The sequence below is a fragment of the Mustela putorius genome, unplaced genomic scaffold (assembly GCF_011764305.1).
Source record: "Mustela putorius furo isolate JIRA1106 unplaced genomic scaffold, ASM1176430v1.1 tig00000589_pilon_pilon_pilon, whole genome shotgun sequence".
NCBI classification, from domain to species: domain Eukaryota; kingdom Metazoa; phylum Chordata; class Mammalia; order Carnivora; family Mustelidae; genus Mustela; species Mustela putorius.
The window spans coordinates 5,344,477-5,361,836 of record NW_025421425.1 but is presented as its reverse complement, the minus strand read 5'-3'; the positions used below and the strand labels follow the sequence as shown (position 1 = coordinate 5,361,836).

General features: G+C 40.5%; 1 protein-coding gene across 2 annotated transcripts in view; it reads left to right on the top strand.

Moving 5' to 3' along the window:
- DNAH5 (dynein axonemal heavy chain 5) overlaps positions 1 to 17,360 on the top strand; it is a 262,860-nt gene that overhangs the window by 198,908 nt on the left and 46,592 nt on the right. For both annotated transcript variants that reach the window (XM_045082025.1, XM_004761213.3), the window contains exons 57-61: positions 600 to 714; positions 974 to 1,150; positions 4,978 to 5,181; positions 10,642 to 10,821; positions 14,359 to 14,496. In XM_045082025.1, the coding sequence (XP_044937960.1) occupies positions 600 to 714; positions 974 to 1,150; positions 4,978 to 5,181; positions 10,642 to 10,821; positions 14,359 to 14,496 (814 nt within the window). The remainder of the gene's footprint in view (positions 1 to 599; positions 715 to 973; positions 1,151 to 4,977; positions 5,182 to 10,641; positions 10,822 to 14,358; positions 14,497 to 17,360) is intronic.

Below are 17,360 nucleotides of genomic sequence, written 5' to 3'. Positions count from 1 at the left end.
CTTCCAGCTTCTTCTGTGTGTGGCCAGGACCAGCCAGCGCTGCTCCGTAAGGCACCCCGGGTGGGAGATTGGACTGGCTGACTCTGAGAGCTCTGGTCTTTGAGGGACCATTATCTCAGGTCCAGACAGTGAGCAGTCCCTTCACAGGCTTGTTCCGATGACTTCAGATTGGTTTCTTCCTTGATCCCAAATCTTTCTTCTTTTAATTTAATTTGTCTTTTAAAAGTATATATAAAATTATTTATTTTCCTTCTTCTGTGATAGGGCTTCAGGCATTTGAAGTCTGTTGCCATTGAATTGAACTTCATTAAGCATGTATCCTTCATGATACAGCTTCTGGACCCATTCTTCATGTTCTGCAGGGTTGTAATGAGTTCATGCTCCCACACGCGGTCTATGAAAAAACATGCACATGGGCTCAGTCCAGCATCAACCCTGGGTGCATATTCTTTTTGTCAAGCCCTCTGGGATTTGTTACTTGCAGACACACTCATTCTTCAAATATGACCATTACTCTCCATATTAATGGATCCGTGCTTGGAAAATGTGGCCAAATATCACACATTTTTAACATGGCTTGCTTGGATGTTTAATCCTAGAATGAATACTGGATTGGAAAAGCTAAAAGAAGCCTCAGAGTCTGTTGCAGCCCTGAGCAAAGAACTGGAAGTGAAAGAAAAGGAGCTCCAAGTGGCCAATGAGAAAGCTGACACGGTGTGTGGGCCCTCCTGCTTGGACCATACTGCAAGGTGTATTACCAGGTTTACATTCCTGGTAATAAATTTTAACAATGTACACATCTTCACTACATTGTATCCACGAAAGGATACATTATTTCTAATAGAATACAGTACTCTTCATTTTCCATGAAATCTCCTAGAAGTGGACAAAATCAACAGATCAAGGGAAGGTGTACGTTTTCAGCTTGACAAGTTATGTTTGACAAGATTTGTTTTGTTTTATATTGAATTAGGTCTTAAAAGAAGTGACAATGAAGGCGCAGGCTGCCGAAAAGGTCAAGGCTGAGGTACAGAAAGTGAAGGACAAGGCCCAGGCAATTGTGGACGGCATCTCTAAAGATAAGGCCATTGCCGAAGAGAAACTGGAAGCGGCAAAACCAGCTTTAGAAGAGGCAGAAGCAGCCTTGCAGGTAAATCTGTGCCGGGTGGCCGATGTCACGTGTAGTGCCAGAGATGAGGGACGAGGACGAAGAAAAGATGAGTAATAGCAAGGAAACGCTCGACTGCTTCAGACCTACTGGAGCCATTCCAAGGAGTGTTTTCTGCAGGGAGGTGTTATTAGCCCTTTAGAGATTTTTCACTTGCTACTTCCCGTCTCATTTTCTTCACTCATGAATGCTGGGCAGCGTCCTATGTTGACAGTCAGGAGTCCGGGTTCTCATTTCCACTCTGTCAACAATAAGGCACACGGTGTCGGGAATGTCCCATGAAATTTCCAAGATAATGTTTCCCTCCTCATGCACTGAGGACACTGGAGCAGGTCTGTGAGATGCAGTGTGTCCTGAGTTTATCTGTGAATTATCCAAATGCGGAACTGCTGATGTAAGGAGCTCGTGAATGGCGGGTTTTGAACGGCCTCTGACAATTATTCAGCGCAATTGTGGGGCAAGAACAGAAATGGGGAAATTAGAGAAGGTTGGATTCTGAGAACATATGATGAGTTTAGTGAAATGGGCCACACCTTACGGGGCTGGTTGAGTGTTGAAGACTCAATATAAGATTTCTTGGGACTCAATTTAAGATTGCTTTTACTTCAGTCTTAATCCTCTGTGGCCCTCTGTTATTGGTTCCAGGAGACAGCTGGAGAGGTGAAGCCTGCTGCTCTGTCCACTGCTAATTCAGGTTCTAGAACCTCAACTGAGCATCCCTCATTACTTGATAATGTAATTTTTTAACCCCTTCCTGAAACACTTCTCAGTCTTTTTTTTTTTTTAAGATTTTATTTATTTATTTGACAGAGATCACAAGTAGATAGAGAAGCAGGCAGAGAGAAAGGGGAAAGCAGGCTTTCTGCTGAGCAGAGAGCGCCCGATGCGGGACTTGATTGATTCCAGGACCCTGGGATCATGACCCGAGTTGAAGGCAGAGGCTTTAACCCACTGAGCCATCCAGGTACCCCACTTCTCAGTCTTTTTGACCCAAGTTGAGTCTTTAAGTTTCCTTAACAATAGACAAATATGAATTTCTACTCTTTTGAGACAATGAAGCGATAGCCTTCTCCTGTATCTCTCCAACTTTCCACACTACTCTTACCGGGGTATGTCCTCACTTATTTTTCCTCTGTCCTCACGCTGGCTAAACTGGGCTTCTTGATCCCCGGAGTTCTGGTCAGTTCAGTTCGCTCAGGTTGGTGGCCTCCTCATCTCCCCCTGACCCGTTTTTAAAGACCAGTTTATCGACATACAATTGGTGTATAAAAAGCTGGACATGTATAGTGTATATACCTTGGGGAGTTTGGGAATAAGTGTGTACCTGTGAAACCATCCCCACCTTCAAATCCACTGGCAGGTCCACTACTTCCCAAAGTTTCCCCCGCTCCCTTTAATGTTGCTATTATTTTATGTGTCAAAGACATTTAGCATAATATCTAAAGTCTAGCCTCTGACAAATTTGAAATATGTGATACAGTATGAACCACAGGCACTGTGTTCTGTAGTAGATATCCGGAGCTTTTTTATTTTGAATAACTGAGAATCTGTACCCTTTGACCATCAGCTTCTCTTTTCCTCTCCCCACTAGGCCCTGACCACTGCCATTCTGCTCTCTGCTTCTATGAATATTGACTGTTTTATATTCCATATAAATGGGATCATACGGTATTTGTTTTTCTGTATTTGGTTTACCTTACTTGGCAAAATGGCCCCTAGGTCTATCCTTGTCTCAAATGGCAGGATTTTTTTTTTTTTTTTTTTAAGATTGAATATATTCCATTGTACATAGGCACTCACACACACACACACACATTGTGTATATATATGTGTCTCACATTTCTTTATCCACTAACCCAGGTGGACCCTTAGCTTTCTTCTAGGTCTTGGCGCTTATAAATAATGTTGCAGTGAACATGGGAGTGCAGATATCTCTTCAAGATCCTGATCTCCCTACACTCCCCTTTTTGGGGCATCTTGGCTTCAGACCGAGAGTCTCTGATCAACAGAGAGAATATATTGATAAAATGTAAAGAAATCTCCATACCTAATGACATCATAGAAACAGATCATATGGCCCTTAGATCATGCTTAAAGGTGTGCATTTTCCCAGGATTTAAAAAAAACTTGTCATCCTTTTGATATTATAAAATATTTTCCTTCATCCTTCTAATTTCATATTCTCAACCACTAAGATACTCTGCATTATAAAATTAATTTTTAGTGCTGAAATGAGTGGAAACAGGGGTGACATGATGAAGTGTATTGGAGAGATTTTCAACAATTTCCTTTATTGGTTCTGCCTCCATTTTATTGCTTTTTTGTGAGCTTTTGAAATCCTAAAATATGGTACTACCAACATATTCTAAGAAGTTCCAGACCCAGTCAAGCTAACTTTTTGGCATCAGGTCACATAAATCTGTACAACAAATAAGGTAATAGCAAAGATTGTTTCTCATCCTATCTCAAAGCTAGTCTGACTCCATGCAATCATACAAAATACCTCCAGATGTTAAATAACTATTATATTGCAAGGATATCTAGGAAATTCTGTGGCAATCATATTGCTTTGCCTGCAGAGTAAAAGCAGAATCCAATACTTAGCTGAAATAGGTTGGACTTTAGATGTTCCTTTTCCTCCACCTCCTTTTACCTGGGCACCTAACATAATTGAGCTCAATTCTGTCTGAGAAGGCTCCCTTTTAAAGCTAAAGTAAAATAAGCATGTCCAGCTTACACAACGTTTATTCGACCCTGCTTTCTCCACTGGCTGCTGTATCTCTCTCCTTTCTTTTCTAGGCACACATCTCCTATCAATAGCTATCTGCCATTGCCAGCTCTTGAACACAAATTCCCCTTCACTTCCAGTCGTCTTGTGTTCACAAAAACTAATCCTGACACAAACATTTTCAAAGTAGTTACATTTCTAATTAACAAGTTCAGTGGTTTTCATCTTCATTATTTTTTCTTAATCCTCAGAGAAAAGATTAGTAGCTTTGATAAGAAGGTCATTGGTCACCGTCATTTGATGGGGGGTAGGCACACGCAAATAAGATCTGTAAGGAATGAGTGTACACTATTTATCCTAGAAATAAGACTTTTTTAGATTCTCATAGTTCACATTTTTCCAATACTTATTCCATAAAGAGGCTAAGAGATAGAGCAGTTATTAACAATCACAATCATTCTATGCGACTATTAAATAATTTACTCTTTTAGAATCTCCATACTAGAAATGCGACAGGACTTTTCTGACTTAGTGAAATCGTATTGCTTCAGTTCCATAAGTTAAAGGTCATTTCCCAGCTCAGAAATCTCTAATTATTCAATCTGTCAGCCCCGGGGCTACCTGTGAGGGTTAGTCCACCGTGACAAGTCTGGGTTGCTAAAGAGAGAGGCAGATTCTTGACCTACATAACTAATGAGTAAAAAGCACAGCACCAGCCGGGAGTTTTCCTGGTTGAGAATTCCTCATAGCTCCGTAAGTGCTGAGTATTCTTTTTCTTTCAGATTATACTCATTTTTTTCTGACACAAAGTGGTGTGTGTAATTTTAGAGAAGTCACAGTTTCTTAGCTGCTCACCGACATTTCCCTCACTGTCTCTCCTCTTACTGCCAGTTGAATTGTAAAAGTTTGAACTTTTGGGGACATGGCATTTCTTGGGGATTAACTATGCATTTAAGCCTGATGACTTGGCATCTAACTCCAAAAATGCTTGCTTTCCTCCGCCCAAGTAGCATTTAAAGATGAAAAGTTGGTCCATGCTGTCTTATCTGAGGTGGGATAATGACCTCCTGTCGTTCCGCAGACCATCAAGCCTTCAGACATCGCCACTGTCCGCACGCTGGGCCGACCCCCTCACCTCATCATGAGGATCATGGACTGTGTGCTGCTCCTGTTTCAAAGGAAAGTCAATGCAGTGAAAATTGACCTGGAAAAAAGCTGTACAATTCCGTCATGGCAGGAATCTTTAAAACTCATGACGGCAGGAAACTTCTTACAGAACTTACAGGTTGGTAGTTCAGCGATGATGGGCTGAGTGAGACTTCATTAGAGTGTCTGAGTCCTTTAGTAGAACAAATTTCAGAAAAAATTTTACAGATTTTTACTTTTTTTTTTTTACTTTTACTAAAAAATTTACATATTTTTACTTACTCAGTTTTTTCCAATCTTTCTTGAGGTATAATGACATATAAAAGTTTACAATAGTGATCTAGTAACTTATTTTACAAATGTATAAAACAAAGTTTCCAAACTTACATACACCAAGTTTCCCTGCGTGTCTGGTAGCCACCTTTGCCATCCAGATTGCTAATCCGCAGTCCTTATCTTTGATATAGCCGCTGGGTCGGCATTAGTGATTGGCTACCTCCAAAATTCTCTTAAAGAGTTGGAGAGAGAATATAGATTTACATAACATGTATAAAAATTTTCTGAATGGCAGGATTTCCTGGGTGGCTCAGTTGGTTAAGTGTCGGACTCTTGATTTCAGCTCAGGTCATGATCTGAGGGCTATGGAGCCTGCTTGGGATTCTCTCTCCTCCTTCCTCTGCCCCTCCCTCACCACCCCTCCTCACTCATGTGTTCTCTCTCACTCTCAAAAAAAAAAAAAAAAAAAGAGAGAGAAAATTCTCTATATAAAGGTGTACAACTTGATATTTGGAGATTTGTATATATTGTGAAATCATTGCCAGCTAAGGTTTCTATGACCTCACGGTCGCCATTTTCTTATTTTGGGGTGAGAACACTTAGAAAATTTGGAGTATGCGATGTTGTTAACTGTATTCATATTGCCACGCATGAAGTCTCCAGGACTTACTCTTCTTGTAACTTGATACTTTCTAATCCCTTCACCAACATCTTCCCATTTCCCCTTCCCTCACCATTGGCAACCACCATTTTACTCCCTGCTTCTAGGAGTTTGACTATTTTAGATTCTATATATAACTAAGACAGTGTAATATTTGTCTTTCTGTGTCTCGATTACTTTGTTTTGCATAATGTCCTCCACAAATGTCAGGATTTCCTTTTTCAAGCCTGAATAATATTCTACATACATATATTGAACACATAAATATTTTTTCAGAATAGAATTTTATCTTTCAAAACCAAGACTTTAAAGCTTTAAAAACAAGCATTAGAGCCTTGCCTGACAGATTTTAGGCATATTAAAGCATCATCAGTGATATATTTCAATAAAAGTTTAAAAAATCATATTAAGGGGTGCCTAGGTGGCTCAGTTGTTTAAGTGACTGACTTCAGCTCGGGTCATGATCCTAGAGTCCCGGGATCGAGTCCCACATTGGGCTCCCTGCTCTGCAGGGAGTCTGCTTCTCCCGTTGACCTCTCTCCTCTCATGCTCTCTTTCTCCTCATCCTCATTCTCTCTCAAGTAAATAAAATCTTTAAAAAAAATCGTATTAAGAAAGCAATGCATATGTGCATATATTATATGCATATGGATACAAATGTATGCATATTTATATGTTGCAAGTCTCAATAGTGATTTTTTGGGGGTGATTTATACATTTTTAGTTTTAATATAGGATTTACATATGATAAAATGTACATATTTTAAGTATATGGATTAATAAATATTTATATATGTTTATACCTGTTAATGAGCCCTGAAATCAAGATTTATATTTCCAGGCCCCAGAAATCTCTCTTGTGTCCCAAACCAGTCGGTAACTTCCCCTAAGATAACCATTATTCTGATCTTTATCCTGATAATTAATTTTGTTCATTTTGAAATTTATAGATATGATATCATGTCATATGACCTATTTTGTTTCGATATCTTTTATTCAACAAGTCTTTGAGATTCATTCTTATTTTGCAAGGATAATGTTTCATTCTTTTTTCATTGCTGTATGGCTGTTCAGTATCTGAAGCGGTAATATGTGGTAATTATTTAAAACAACTGTTTCTTGGAGAAAAAAGAAAAAAAAGAGTAAAAAGTCTGATTTGTAGTGTTTGCTAATTTCCATGGTGTAAATATGCCCACAATGGCCAATTTCAAGCTACCAAAATGGTCTTGTTGAATGGAGAGCTGGGGAGAGGTACATAGTAGAATAGTAGCAATGTACCACAATATAGGTAAAATAGATATAAATGACATGAAAAAATAGGGGGTAAAATGCAGTTAAATGTTAGACAGTGATTACTTTGACTATGCATTATTTTTATTTTAAATGAAATTTGTTCAAGTGTAAGTATATACAATATATTTTTAATAACTGTTCTATTTAACACACAGTTTATAAAATTCCTGAGAATTTAGGAATGGTTCCTCATGAGTATGTATGAACCAGCACAGTGTGAAATGCTATCATATGTTTTAGTTTATTTTTCCATTGTACTGTTGATGCGTTTCTGGGTTGTTACTGGTTTGGGGCTACTATAAATAAAGCTACTATGAATATTGGCCTATAGGTCATTCAGTGGGTGTATCTGCATTTCAATTGGCTTTGTACTCAGGAATGGAATTTCTGGGTCTTAGGTTATACATTCTTTAATCCTGTAAATTTTTTTGATTGAAGTATCATTGACACATAATGTTAACATGAATTTCAGGTATACAAAATACTGATTGGACAACTCTGTATATTGTGGTATGCTCAGCACAGTGTAACTACCATTTGTATATGTTTAAGCAGCTTCATAGGTAGTGCCAAAGAATTTTCAAAAGTAGCTGTGTCAGTTTACAGATCTGTGAGCAGAGTTTAACTTCTTTTAAAAAAAATTTTTTTTGTTAAATTATATTTAGTTAATATATAGTATATTGTTAGTTTCAGGGGTAGAAGTCCATGCTTCATCAGTTTCACCTAATACCAGTCCTCATCACATCACGTGCCCTCCTTAATGTCCATCACCCAGTTCCCCCATCCCCCACGCCCCTTCAGCAACCGTCAGTTGTTTCCTAGAGTTAAGACTCTCTTATGGTCTATCTCCTTCTCTGTTTTCATCTTATTTTATTTTCCTTCCCCTCCCCTATGTTCAGGTGTTTTGTTTCTTATATTCCACATATAACTGAAATCATATGATTTTTGTCTTTCTCTGATTGCTTAGTGTAATACCTTCTAGTTTTACCCATATCATTTCAAATGGCAAAAATTCACTCTTTAAAAATTTTTTTTAAAAAAATTTTATTTATTTGAGAGAGAGCGAGCACAAACAGGGGAGAGGCAGAGACAGAGGGAGAGAGAAAGGGAGAAGCAGACTCTCCATTGATCAGGAAGCCTGATGGAGGGCTTGATCCCAGGCCCCTGCTGACATGAGCTGAAGGCAGACACTTACCGACTGAGCCACCCACTACCCCAAGATTTAGTTCTTTTCGATGGTTGAGTAATATTCCATTGTGTGTATATATATATATACCACATCTTTATCTACTCATCTGTCAGCGGACATCTGGGCTCTTTCCATAGTTTGGCTATTGTGGCCATTGCTGCTATAAACATTGGGGTGCAGGTGCCCCTTAGAATCACTGTATTTGTATCCTTTGGATAAATACCTAGTCATGCAATTGCTGGGTCATAGGGTAGCTCTATTTTTAACTTTTTGAGGAACCTCCATACTGTTTTCCAGAGTGGCTGTACCAGTTTGCATTTCTACCAGTGTAAGAGGGTTCCCCTTTCTCCACACCTCACCAACATCTGTTTGTTTCCTGACTTGTTGATTTTAGGAGATTCTAAGTTGTTCTACATCTTAACTATTTTTTGTTTTTCTCTATTCTGATGGGTTTGTAGTAATGTCTTATTATTGTGCATTTAGTTTGTGTTTCCCTGGGGAGTAATGACGTTGAGACTCTTTCATCAGTTCATGAGCCTTTTGGGAATTCTTCCCTTAAATGCCTGTTTAGGTCTCTTGTCCATTTAATTTTTTATTCATGGGTAGAATTACTTTCTATAAAACATGAGTAACCTGCAAATACCTTGTTGCACTTTCTCCCTTAGTTGTTCATTCTGTTAAGGGTGTCCTTTGATTCACAGACATTCTTAAGTTTAACATGATCCAGTTTTTCAGTTTTCCTTAATCGTGCTTTCTGTGTTGTGTTTGGGAAATCTTTGCCTCTAAGGAAGAATAAATGGTTCTGTGTTTTCTTCTAGAAGTTTTATTGTTTTATCTTTCATACTTGGATCTTGCCATAAGTACCTGGGAATACCAAAGTCACGCCTATTTCCCAAGCAATGACCTTAGCACTGCCTTTCACTCAGTTTCCAATGCCACATTGCCCAAGTGCCGTGTGGCTGGGCCGCCTTGTGAGCAGCCGTGGTGGTGAGCAGCTTATGAACTGGTGGCTGTGCAGGTCTTCCCCAGATAATTAAAATATGGGGCTCTGGGATGTCAGTAGCACCAAGAAGGAATAGCATGCTGTTTGTATGGAGGGAAGGTTGTGATGAACTCTGACTGAGGGAGCTAGGTAGCAGAGAAGACTTAAGAAGCTTTCACAGAAAAATATGATGATGGAATTGGACTGCACAGAGGATCCTGGCAGGTGACTCGAGACTCCTGGTCTATGTACCTGGTGGCAGGGCCCCTGGTCTTGGAAGTTCCCATGCCATTTGCCATCACCACCACCCTTCCATGGCTCCCAAATATTCTTCTGGCTCTTCTTCTGGCTTCACTATTTCTCAAATGTCATCAAAGAAACTTGTAGTGGAAGATGTCTGAATGAGAGTGTGGGTTGCACCCTACCTCATGGATGTTCTGTGAAAGCTTTTATGTAGGCACTGCATTCCAGTCTACCTGGAGAAGATCTAGTCATCTTCTTTGAGAGGCACAAATACCTCTTGAGAAAGGTCCAGGTTCGTTGGTTGGACAGTTGTCTCTTGACGTAAGAAAGCATTCGTAATCCACTTCTGCTACTGTTTTTCAGTTTTATCGCTTCAGAAGATACCAGTTCTCCCACATTCTGGATAATTTTATAACTAAAAATTAATTCATTGCCCTCAAGACCTAATGTCCAGGTTGTTACTTTGTAATTCAGATGAGTTTAATAGAATCTCTCTTTGAATGTATTAAGCATTTAGTTGCTGCTAAATAGATTTTATCCTTAGGCTGAGTATACCTGACTGTGTTAGTTTTCCATTATTGATTTTATGGGCTTACAATTCACCTATTTAGGATTAATGACATGAAAATGTTATTGCTTTGGAATAACATTTTAGTAACCATATTAGTATTCATCACCTAAATAATTTACTCTTTCCCTGGATCCCAGAACATTTACTGGGGCTTGGTATCTCTTGTTCACAGAAGCTAAAGTTTGCTCTGACTTCTTCGCTGTCACTGCTCACTCTTGTTTTCATTCTCAGGACTTTGGCCCCATATCCTGAGATATCAACAGAATATGATGTCATTCATCCTTTCTTGGTTGTTCAATAATTGCAGTTGCATTGTAAGCATCATGGGAGTATGACTTTATGGAAGTAGGTATTTTGACTTAATTTTACTCTTTTCTTTCATAGCAATTCCCCAAAGACACAATCAATGAAGAAGTGATAGAATTTCTGAATCCTTACTTTGAAATGACAGACTACAACATTGAAACTGCTAAGCGTGTGTGTGGGAACGTAGCTGGTCTCTGTTCCTGGACTAAAGCCATGGCTTCCTTCTTTTCTATCAACAGAGAAGTCTTGCCTCTGAAGGTGAGCCTCCTATGTAGAACCACATGTTACGTGCCTGTGAGAGCCCTTGAGGTCAGCTCGTCTTGTCTTTCCATGTAGCACAGGAGCCTTTGGCCTCTGGTGTGGTTGCATTCAAGTCCATGGGGAGAGCGAGTGACAGAAAGGCCAAGCACAGGATGTTTCTCTTCTCCGTAATAACCACTCCAGGCTGAGCTGTGCAAGCCTTTAAGCATGGACTCTCAACAAGGATGCCAAGTCCACTGTGGGCTGCTGGATATTCTCCCTCCACAATGGCAACTTGGAAAAAAGACACATAGAAAACGATAGCATAGAATCCCCCGATAACATCCCAGATCTCCTGCTGGTCTTGGTTGTAAGGTATGACACAGTACTCCCACTCTTCTCCTTTCCCGCTCAGGAAGGACATTGAATGTCATCTGTTCTTTTTTTTTTTTTTTTTTTAAAGATTTTTTATTTATTTGACAGAGAGAAATCACAAGCAGGCAGAGAGGCAGGCAGAGAGAGAGAGGAGGAAGCAGGCTCCCTGCTGAGCAGAGAGCCCGATGCGGGACTCGATCCCAGGACCCTGAGATCATGACCTGAGCCGAAGGCAGCGGCTTAACCCACTGAGCCACCCAGGCGCCCCGAATGTCATCTGTTCTTTAATGTAATTGGAGAGTAGGCTTGTTTCCCTTTGAGTAATTGCATTTCTAGGCTTCATATGCACACCTGTGCCCTGTCCCCTGCCATCAGTGACCGTCTTCAGCAGACAGAGAGGCAAATACGTGCTTTGAAAATGGAATACCGATGTCTCAAAGAGGGCACGTGTGGCCTGTTTGATTATTTTGCTTTTGTAGGAGTCCGATCTCTCTCAAGCATCAACTGAAATCCACTAACGCTTATAAACTATGTGAGGAACTTAATAAACATGATACAAATAACTTAGAGTGGAAAGAAGATAGGGATTGACTTGCAAGTCCCATTTCGTTTTCTGTTACCATACCAGGGTCATTTATTCAGTGACTAAAGCCCCTTGGGGTCTTAAAGCAACTTAAAGAACAGAGGCTCATTTGGTTTAGGGAATTTCAGAACCAATGATTGATGTCATGCTGTCAACATTATGAATTTTGGGACCATTGGAGACTCCAGCGTAGCTCCAAAATGGGCCTTCTGATACTGGCTGAATTGGAAAAGCCTTATCAAATGAAACGTGCAGGACTTCCTTCGCAAATTTTTCCAGTGAGTGAGCATGCAGTGTTTTTAAGGGAATTACTGTTGAATTCGTGATGGACAGCTTTTATGTCACTATAACTATTCTAAAGAAAATGAGCCAAAATCAATGCTAAATAATGACCGTTCTGAAAAAGGTTTACATAAGAACAAGGAAATCCACTCCCCTATTCTATGACATTTTAGCCTCCACCTGGTCCTAGGACACCCTTGATCGTGCAGTAGGAAGTGAAGGGAACACTGTCAGAAGGGGGAATGTTTTATCTGCTCCTAGATCCTCTGTTTCTCTTTCTGAGAAGTCAGACCCGGAAGTGACCTCCTAATGTCTTATGAGCTCCCGGGCCCCGGGAGCCTTGAGTGCATCAGGTCCTTCTGAATGTTCTGTCGTGAACAGAAGTGCAGTTAGAGCCTACACAGTCACTGCTTCAGAGAAGGCGAAGATGGAGGGAGTGCAGATTATCGCTGGGCAACTCTGCTAACGTATGCAACAACCCTGACCAAGGCCTCTGATTTTGCGTGTTCCCAGAGGGGCTTCCCTGCTTCTGAGTGAAGACATATTAAGGACACTCCTTACAGTCCAGCTGGAACCTCCTCAACACTAAGCAGTGACGAGGACCCTGAGGGGCTCTTCTCCTTTGTCCGGGGAACACTCCTGTCAACAGGCCAAGTGACATCTAGTAGAGAATGAACTTAAATACCAACTAATAGCAATTTAGACTCTGTTCAAGTTAATTATAATGAGATTTCTCCTTGAAAACCATGAAAACCAGTAAATATCCATTCACAGAAACAGGATGTTTATAACAATAGAGCCTTAAATACTCAACTTGGACAACAACATCTGTTATTTATTGGATTCTTGCTCTATGCCAAACACCAGTGGTGGGTGTTTACATGCATTGTCTTATTTAATCCTCTCTCATACACATCACAGGAGGTAGATCTTCAGCATCGTCATGGATAAAGTGAATCTTACAGAATGTAAGCTATCTGCATGGAGGCCCATAGCTCCCAAGGCGAGCCGCTAGACTTGAAGGATTCTATGCCTTTTGGTTGACAACTTTTGAGATCTTCTTGAAAAGTTTTCTCAATTTAGAAAATTCTAGAAAATATTCAAAATCTCTGGAGCTGTGATGGTTTGACATCAGTGTGTTGCTTTAGAGAGTTGTTGGGCATTGTTACCTTGCTTTTCTTTTATATTTATGCCACAGCCACAGGTGTGGTTTACAGCAGAACAGAGAAGAACATGTCCCAAGAGTTAGATCCTTTTTAAAGTGTAGTTGTTAAGCCACGCTTTTGCCTGTCATTGGTCCTAGTAAGTTATAGAACTTGGGGTTTCCCTTAAAGAGTTATTCTTCCAAAATTTGGGAGCCTGAGGTTTTCAGACAGGAAAATTATTTATTTCAAAAAATTTTTTTCAAGGTAATCTTTTCTTCTGAAACACCCCAGAGAGAACGTGGCCCTAATAGTGGATTATCCCCCATGAAAGTCAATTTTAACATCTTAGAGACTTAAAAAGGAAAAATGTGATTCCAAAAAATTGTTTAAAGCATCTAAATTCCTGAACTGATTTCTATATCTCCTCTTTTGCTAATACTGCTTTTGAATATCGCTTTTGAGTCTAATTTAGTAGCTTCCTTAAAAATAAGTATTTTTAATTAGTCACAGCTCAAGGTAACAATTCTTTTATGGAAGGCAAGCAATATAGAAGACTAGACTACAAGAACGACATCGAGATCACCACGGCTCAGAAAATCTATATTTTACCTTCAGTGAATAATTAGGTTCAGTTTTTTATCTAGTTTTAACATCCTCATCAATAGTGATGAGTCTTACTCGGCAGATGGTTCTCAATATTCATTTTTTTCTTTTCCTACAATAATCTTACAATGTTCTGTAGAGTACCTATGTGCTTTTCATACCGCAATGCTCTGATCTAAGCACTGGCAAACTCCGGCCTGCAGGCCAAATCTAGCTCACAACCTCCGTGTGTACAGCTTGTGAAATAAGAAGAATTTTTACATTTTTAAATGGTTTTTAAGTAAGTGCCTGAATAATAGCCTCAATTTTGCCCCTCGGCCCAAGACATCTAAACTATTTATTATCTGTCACTTGACAGAAAAGATGTGCTAACTTCGAATGAATTACAATTTTCTGCTTATAAACATTTATGTCAAGTCCACACTGAAATTTGGTCTTGACTTAATGCCAAGACTCTAGGGGAAGAGCAGAGAACAGGTATGAGCATGGCTGAGATCTCAGAAGAAATGCTGGCTGATTGGTTGGTTGTTCCTGGTCCCTCATTCACCCCGGGTATGTCCTGTGTAGGCCAACTTGGTGATCCAGGAGAATCGTTACGTCTTGGCCATGCAAGATCTGCAGAAGGCCCAGGCTGAGCTGGATGACAAGCGTGCAGAGCTCGACGTGGTGCAGGCTGAGTATGAACAGGCCATGACCGAGAAGCAGGTAACTCCTCGGCACTGAAGAGACAGTCATACGTTAATATGGCTACTGTAAACCCTTCCTTTGCTCCTTTCTTTCTCCAAGGGTTTGGTTCCCAGCAGGGATTGATTCAATGTATACATAGTACATAAACAACACTTCATCCTTCACTAAGCCCTGAGGACCTTGGTGAGAGGTCAGGATGGTCAGCCAAGATGGGAGTCTGTTCTGGAACATAAACATTCTGAGTCTTCTCATGGATGGTGGTGAAAACAGCCCCTTGTGGAGCACTTTCTGTTTTTCAAATCATGTCTTCCCTCTTCATTTCATTTAAGCTTTAAATTGATCTTGCAAGGTAAGCAAGATGGCTTTTTAAATTGTCATTTTGGAGAAAGGAGCTGAGGTCCAGAGGACAGCTCCTAGTTGTAGGGCTGGGCAGTCAGAAGTAGATCTTGGTCTTCTGGTGTCCACTTCAGGCTTCTCTGCTGGACCAGTGTTATGGCCACATGGTTGCATCTGATGACAATGACCGTCTATGGTCTTCTCAACCTAGGCTGCAAATAGCAGCTGTAGAACCTTTCAGAATTTGGGTTCAGACACTTCTGGTTCACTGGGCAATAGGTTCTTTATCTTGTTTCTAATAATTCCAGCTCCATACGGACTTCTTTCCTTCTGGAAATTCAGGCAGCTTTAACACACAACTAATGTAGCTTAAGCTTCAGAGCTTCTCATGTGCACAGTGTCCTAGGCGCTGGGGATCCTGGGAGTTGTAGGTAAGAGGGAGACCCGGTTATGGTTGGCAAGTATTTGCATATAAGCATTTGGATAAAATGCCTAGAAATTTCAGACGAAAGGTACCTGAGTTTCTAAGACACCAAGACTTTTTTTTTTTTTAAGATTTTATTTATTTCTTTGACAGAGATCACAAGTAGGTAGAAAAGCAGGCAGAGAGAGAGGGGAAAGCAGGCTCTCTGCTGAGCAGATATCCTCATGCAGGGCTCGATCCCAGGACCCCGGGATCATGACCTGAGCCCAAGGCAGAGGCTTTAACCCACTGAGCCACCCAGATGCCCCAACACCAAGACTTTGTAGTGTTTTTTCCCCTCTCAGTCTAAACACACATTCACCTTGGTGTTTTGTATTTATGAATCTCTAATGATTTTCTTGAAGTGGACAGATATGTTAGCTTCTGGCCCTACAAAGACTGTATCTGGCTCTGGTAAATCCCGTGTTTGGTAAATAAGAGATAAAGGAAAAACTCTGTTCCCTTCCTCCTGCCGGCTCTCGATCTTCAGTGGTCAGGGTTGTGGTTCCCACTCTGATTGTCCAGTCTCTTACAGGAGTCCCAACAAGGCAACTTAGATGAATGCTCAAATTTTACTATGTGAGAATGTGTGATATTTCCACTCCTGAAAGCAAAAGAAGAGACTTTTAGAAATTTTAGAGAAGTAATTGTACATCACCTATTGGGGTTTGTTTATTATGCTTTTGGGATTCACCTATCATCATCACATAAAGAGAAAATATACTTCGGAAACTATGGTGAAAGAGTGATCATTATTTGCCACGGGGGACACTCCCATCCATTTGGAGGCGCTACTGAATAGACTGGAAATATTTTAGGTCCCGTGTTGTTCTGTTTCAGTTGGAATATTTTTGCATCAGTTCGTTTAATATGCTATTTTGGATTTGAGCATCTCCTGTTTGTTAGGACCATACAAGAAGTGCTACTGTGAAGGCATGGCTCTGACTTTAAAACTTGTTTTGACAAATGTCAAATTTTTTTAAATTAAAAAACACAAAATCTGGCTGGGAGTCTACCTGCCTCCCCCATGCTGGAGTGAAGATGACCTTTAGTCATTCTGTGGCTCCTTCCCCCTCCATGAGCGCCATGCAAGTCCCGGGTGCTTACGGACTTACAGAAAGTTGGAGGGGAGCCTTGAATTCACAGTTCACCATGGTGGGACCCATAACCTCCAGCCCCAGGTCTCTGCTGTTCGCTGAAGGAGTGTGTGCCCCACTCCTCTCTGCATAGGGTGGTGCCTTTGTGGGGCCCACTTCCCTAGGCCTTTAGGATGGCTGGTTACCCCCCGGGAGCATCAACCGAGCGTGGGCTGGGTCCCTGCCCGAGGAACCCAGGGAAGTCCGCTCATTGCCCCAGCCAGGCTTGGAGGGAAGAGCTGCTCCTGGCTTCCGTACTCTCTGATGTCCGCTCCTCTCCATTCTTGCTGTTCCCATCCCCCAAATGAGTGTGGGCTCCCAGAAAAAAAAATGCCAGAGAAGAGGGTCCTGGCCGTTTTCTTATTTGTGAGTGGGATGGGGAATTTGGGGAAGACAACTTAATCTTAAAAATATCTTTTACATGAAAAGTTAGTTTCAAAGGTAGGCAGAAATAAGTGATCTGTAGGGTCACACTTCCTAGCTGGCATCTTTCTTCTTGGGGAGAAACAAATAAACAAATACGGACAACATAGATGTGGGGGTACACCTCAGCTGGGCTTTGAGGTCTCCTGCAGTAACTCTGGGGAAAGGGAACAGGAGATTAGAATCTCAGAGAACAAACTAGAATACGTATCTTGCTTTTGAAAAACACTGTGTTGTGTTATTATTACAGAAGCAACTCATGTTCTTTATGGAATATACGCATAGAGAATCCTGGAAATGAACACGAGAAGTATTTGCTCTTTTTCATTTCCCATCTGAACATCTTCCTTGCTTTACATATATTTTAAAAATATATGTAAAATATAACATTTAAATATATAACATAATTCAATGCATACTGTTTATAAATTAAATTTTTAACTTAGTAATTGAATATTTTCTTGATTATAAAAATCTTTATAAAATAATTTAATGGCTTCAGAGTATGCTTATTCCACGATAAT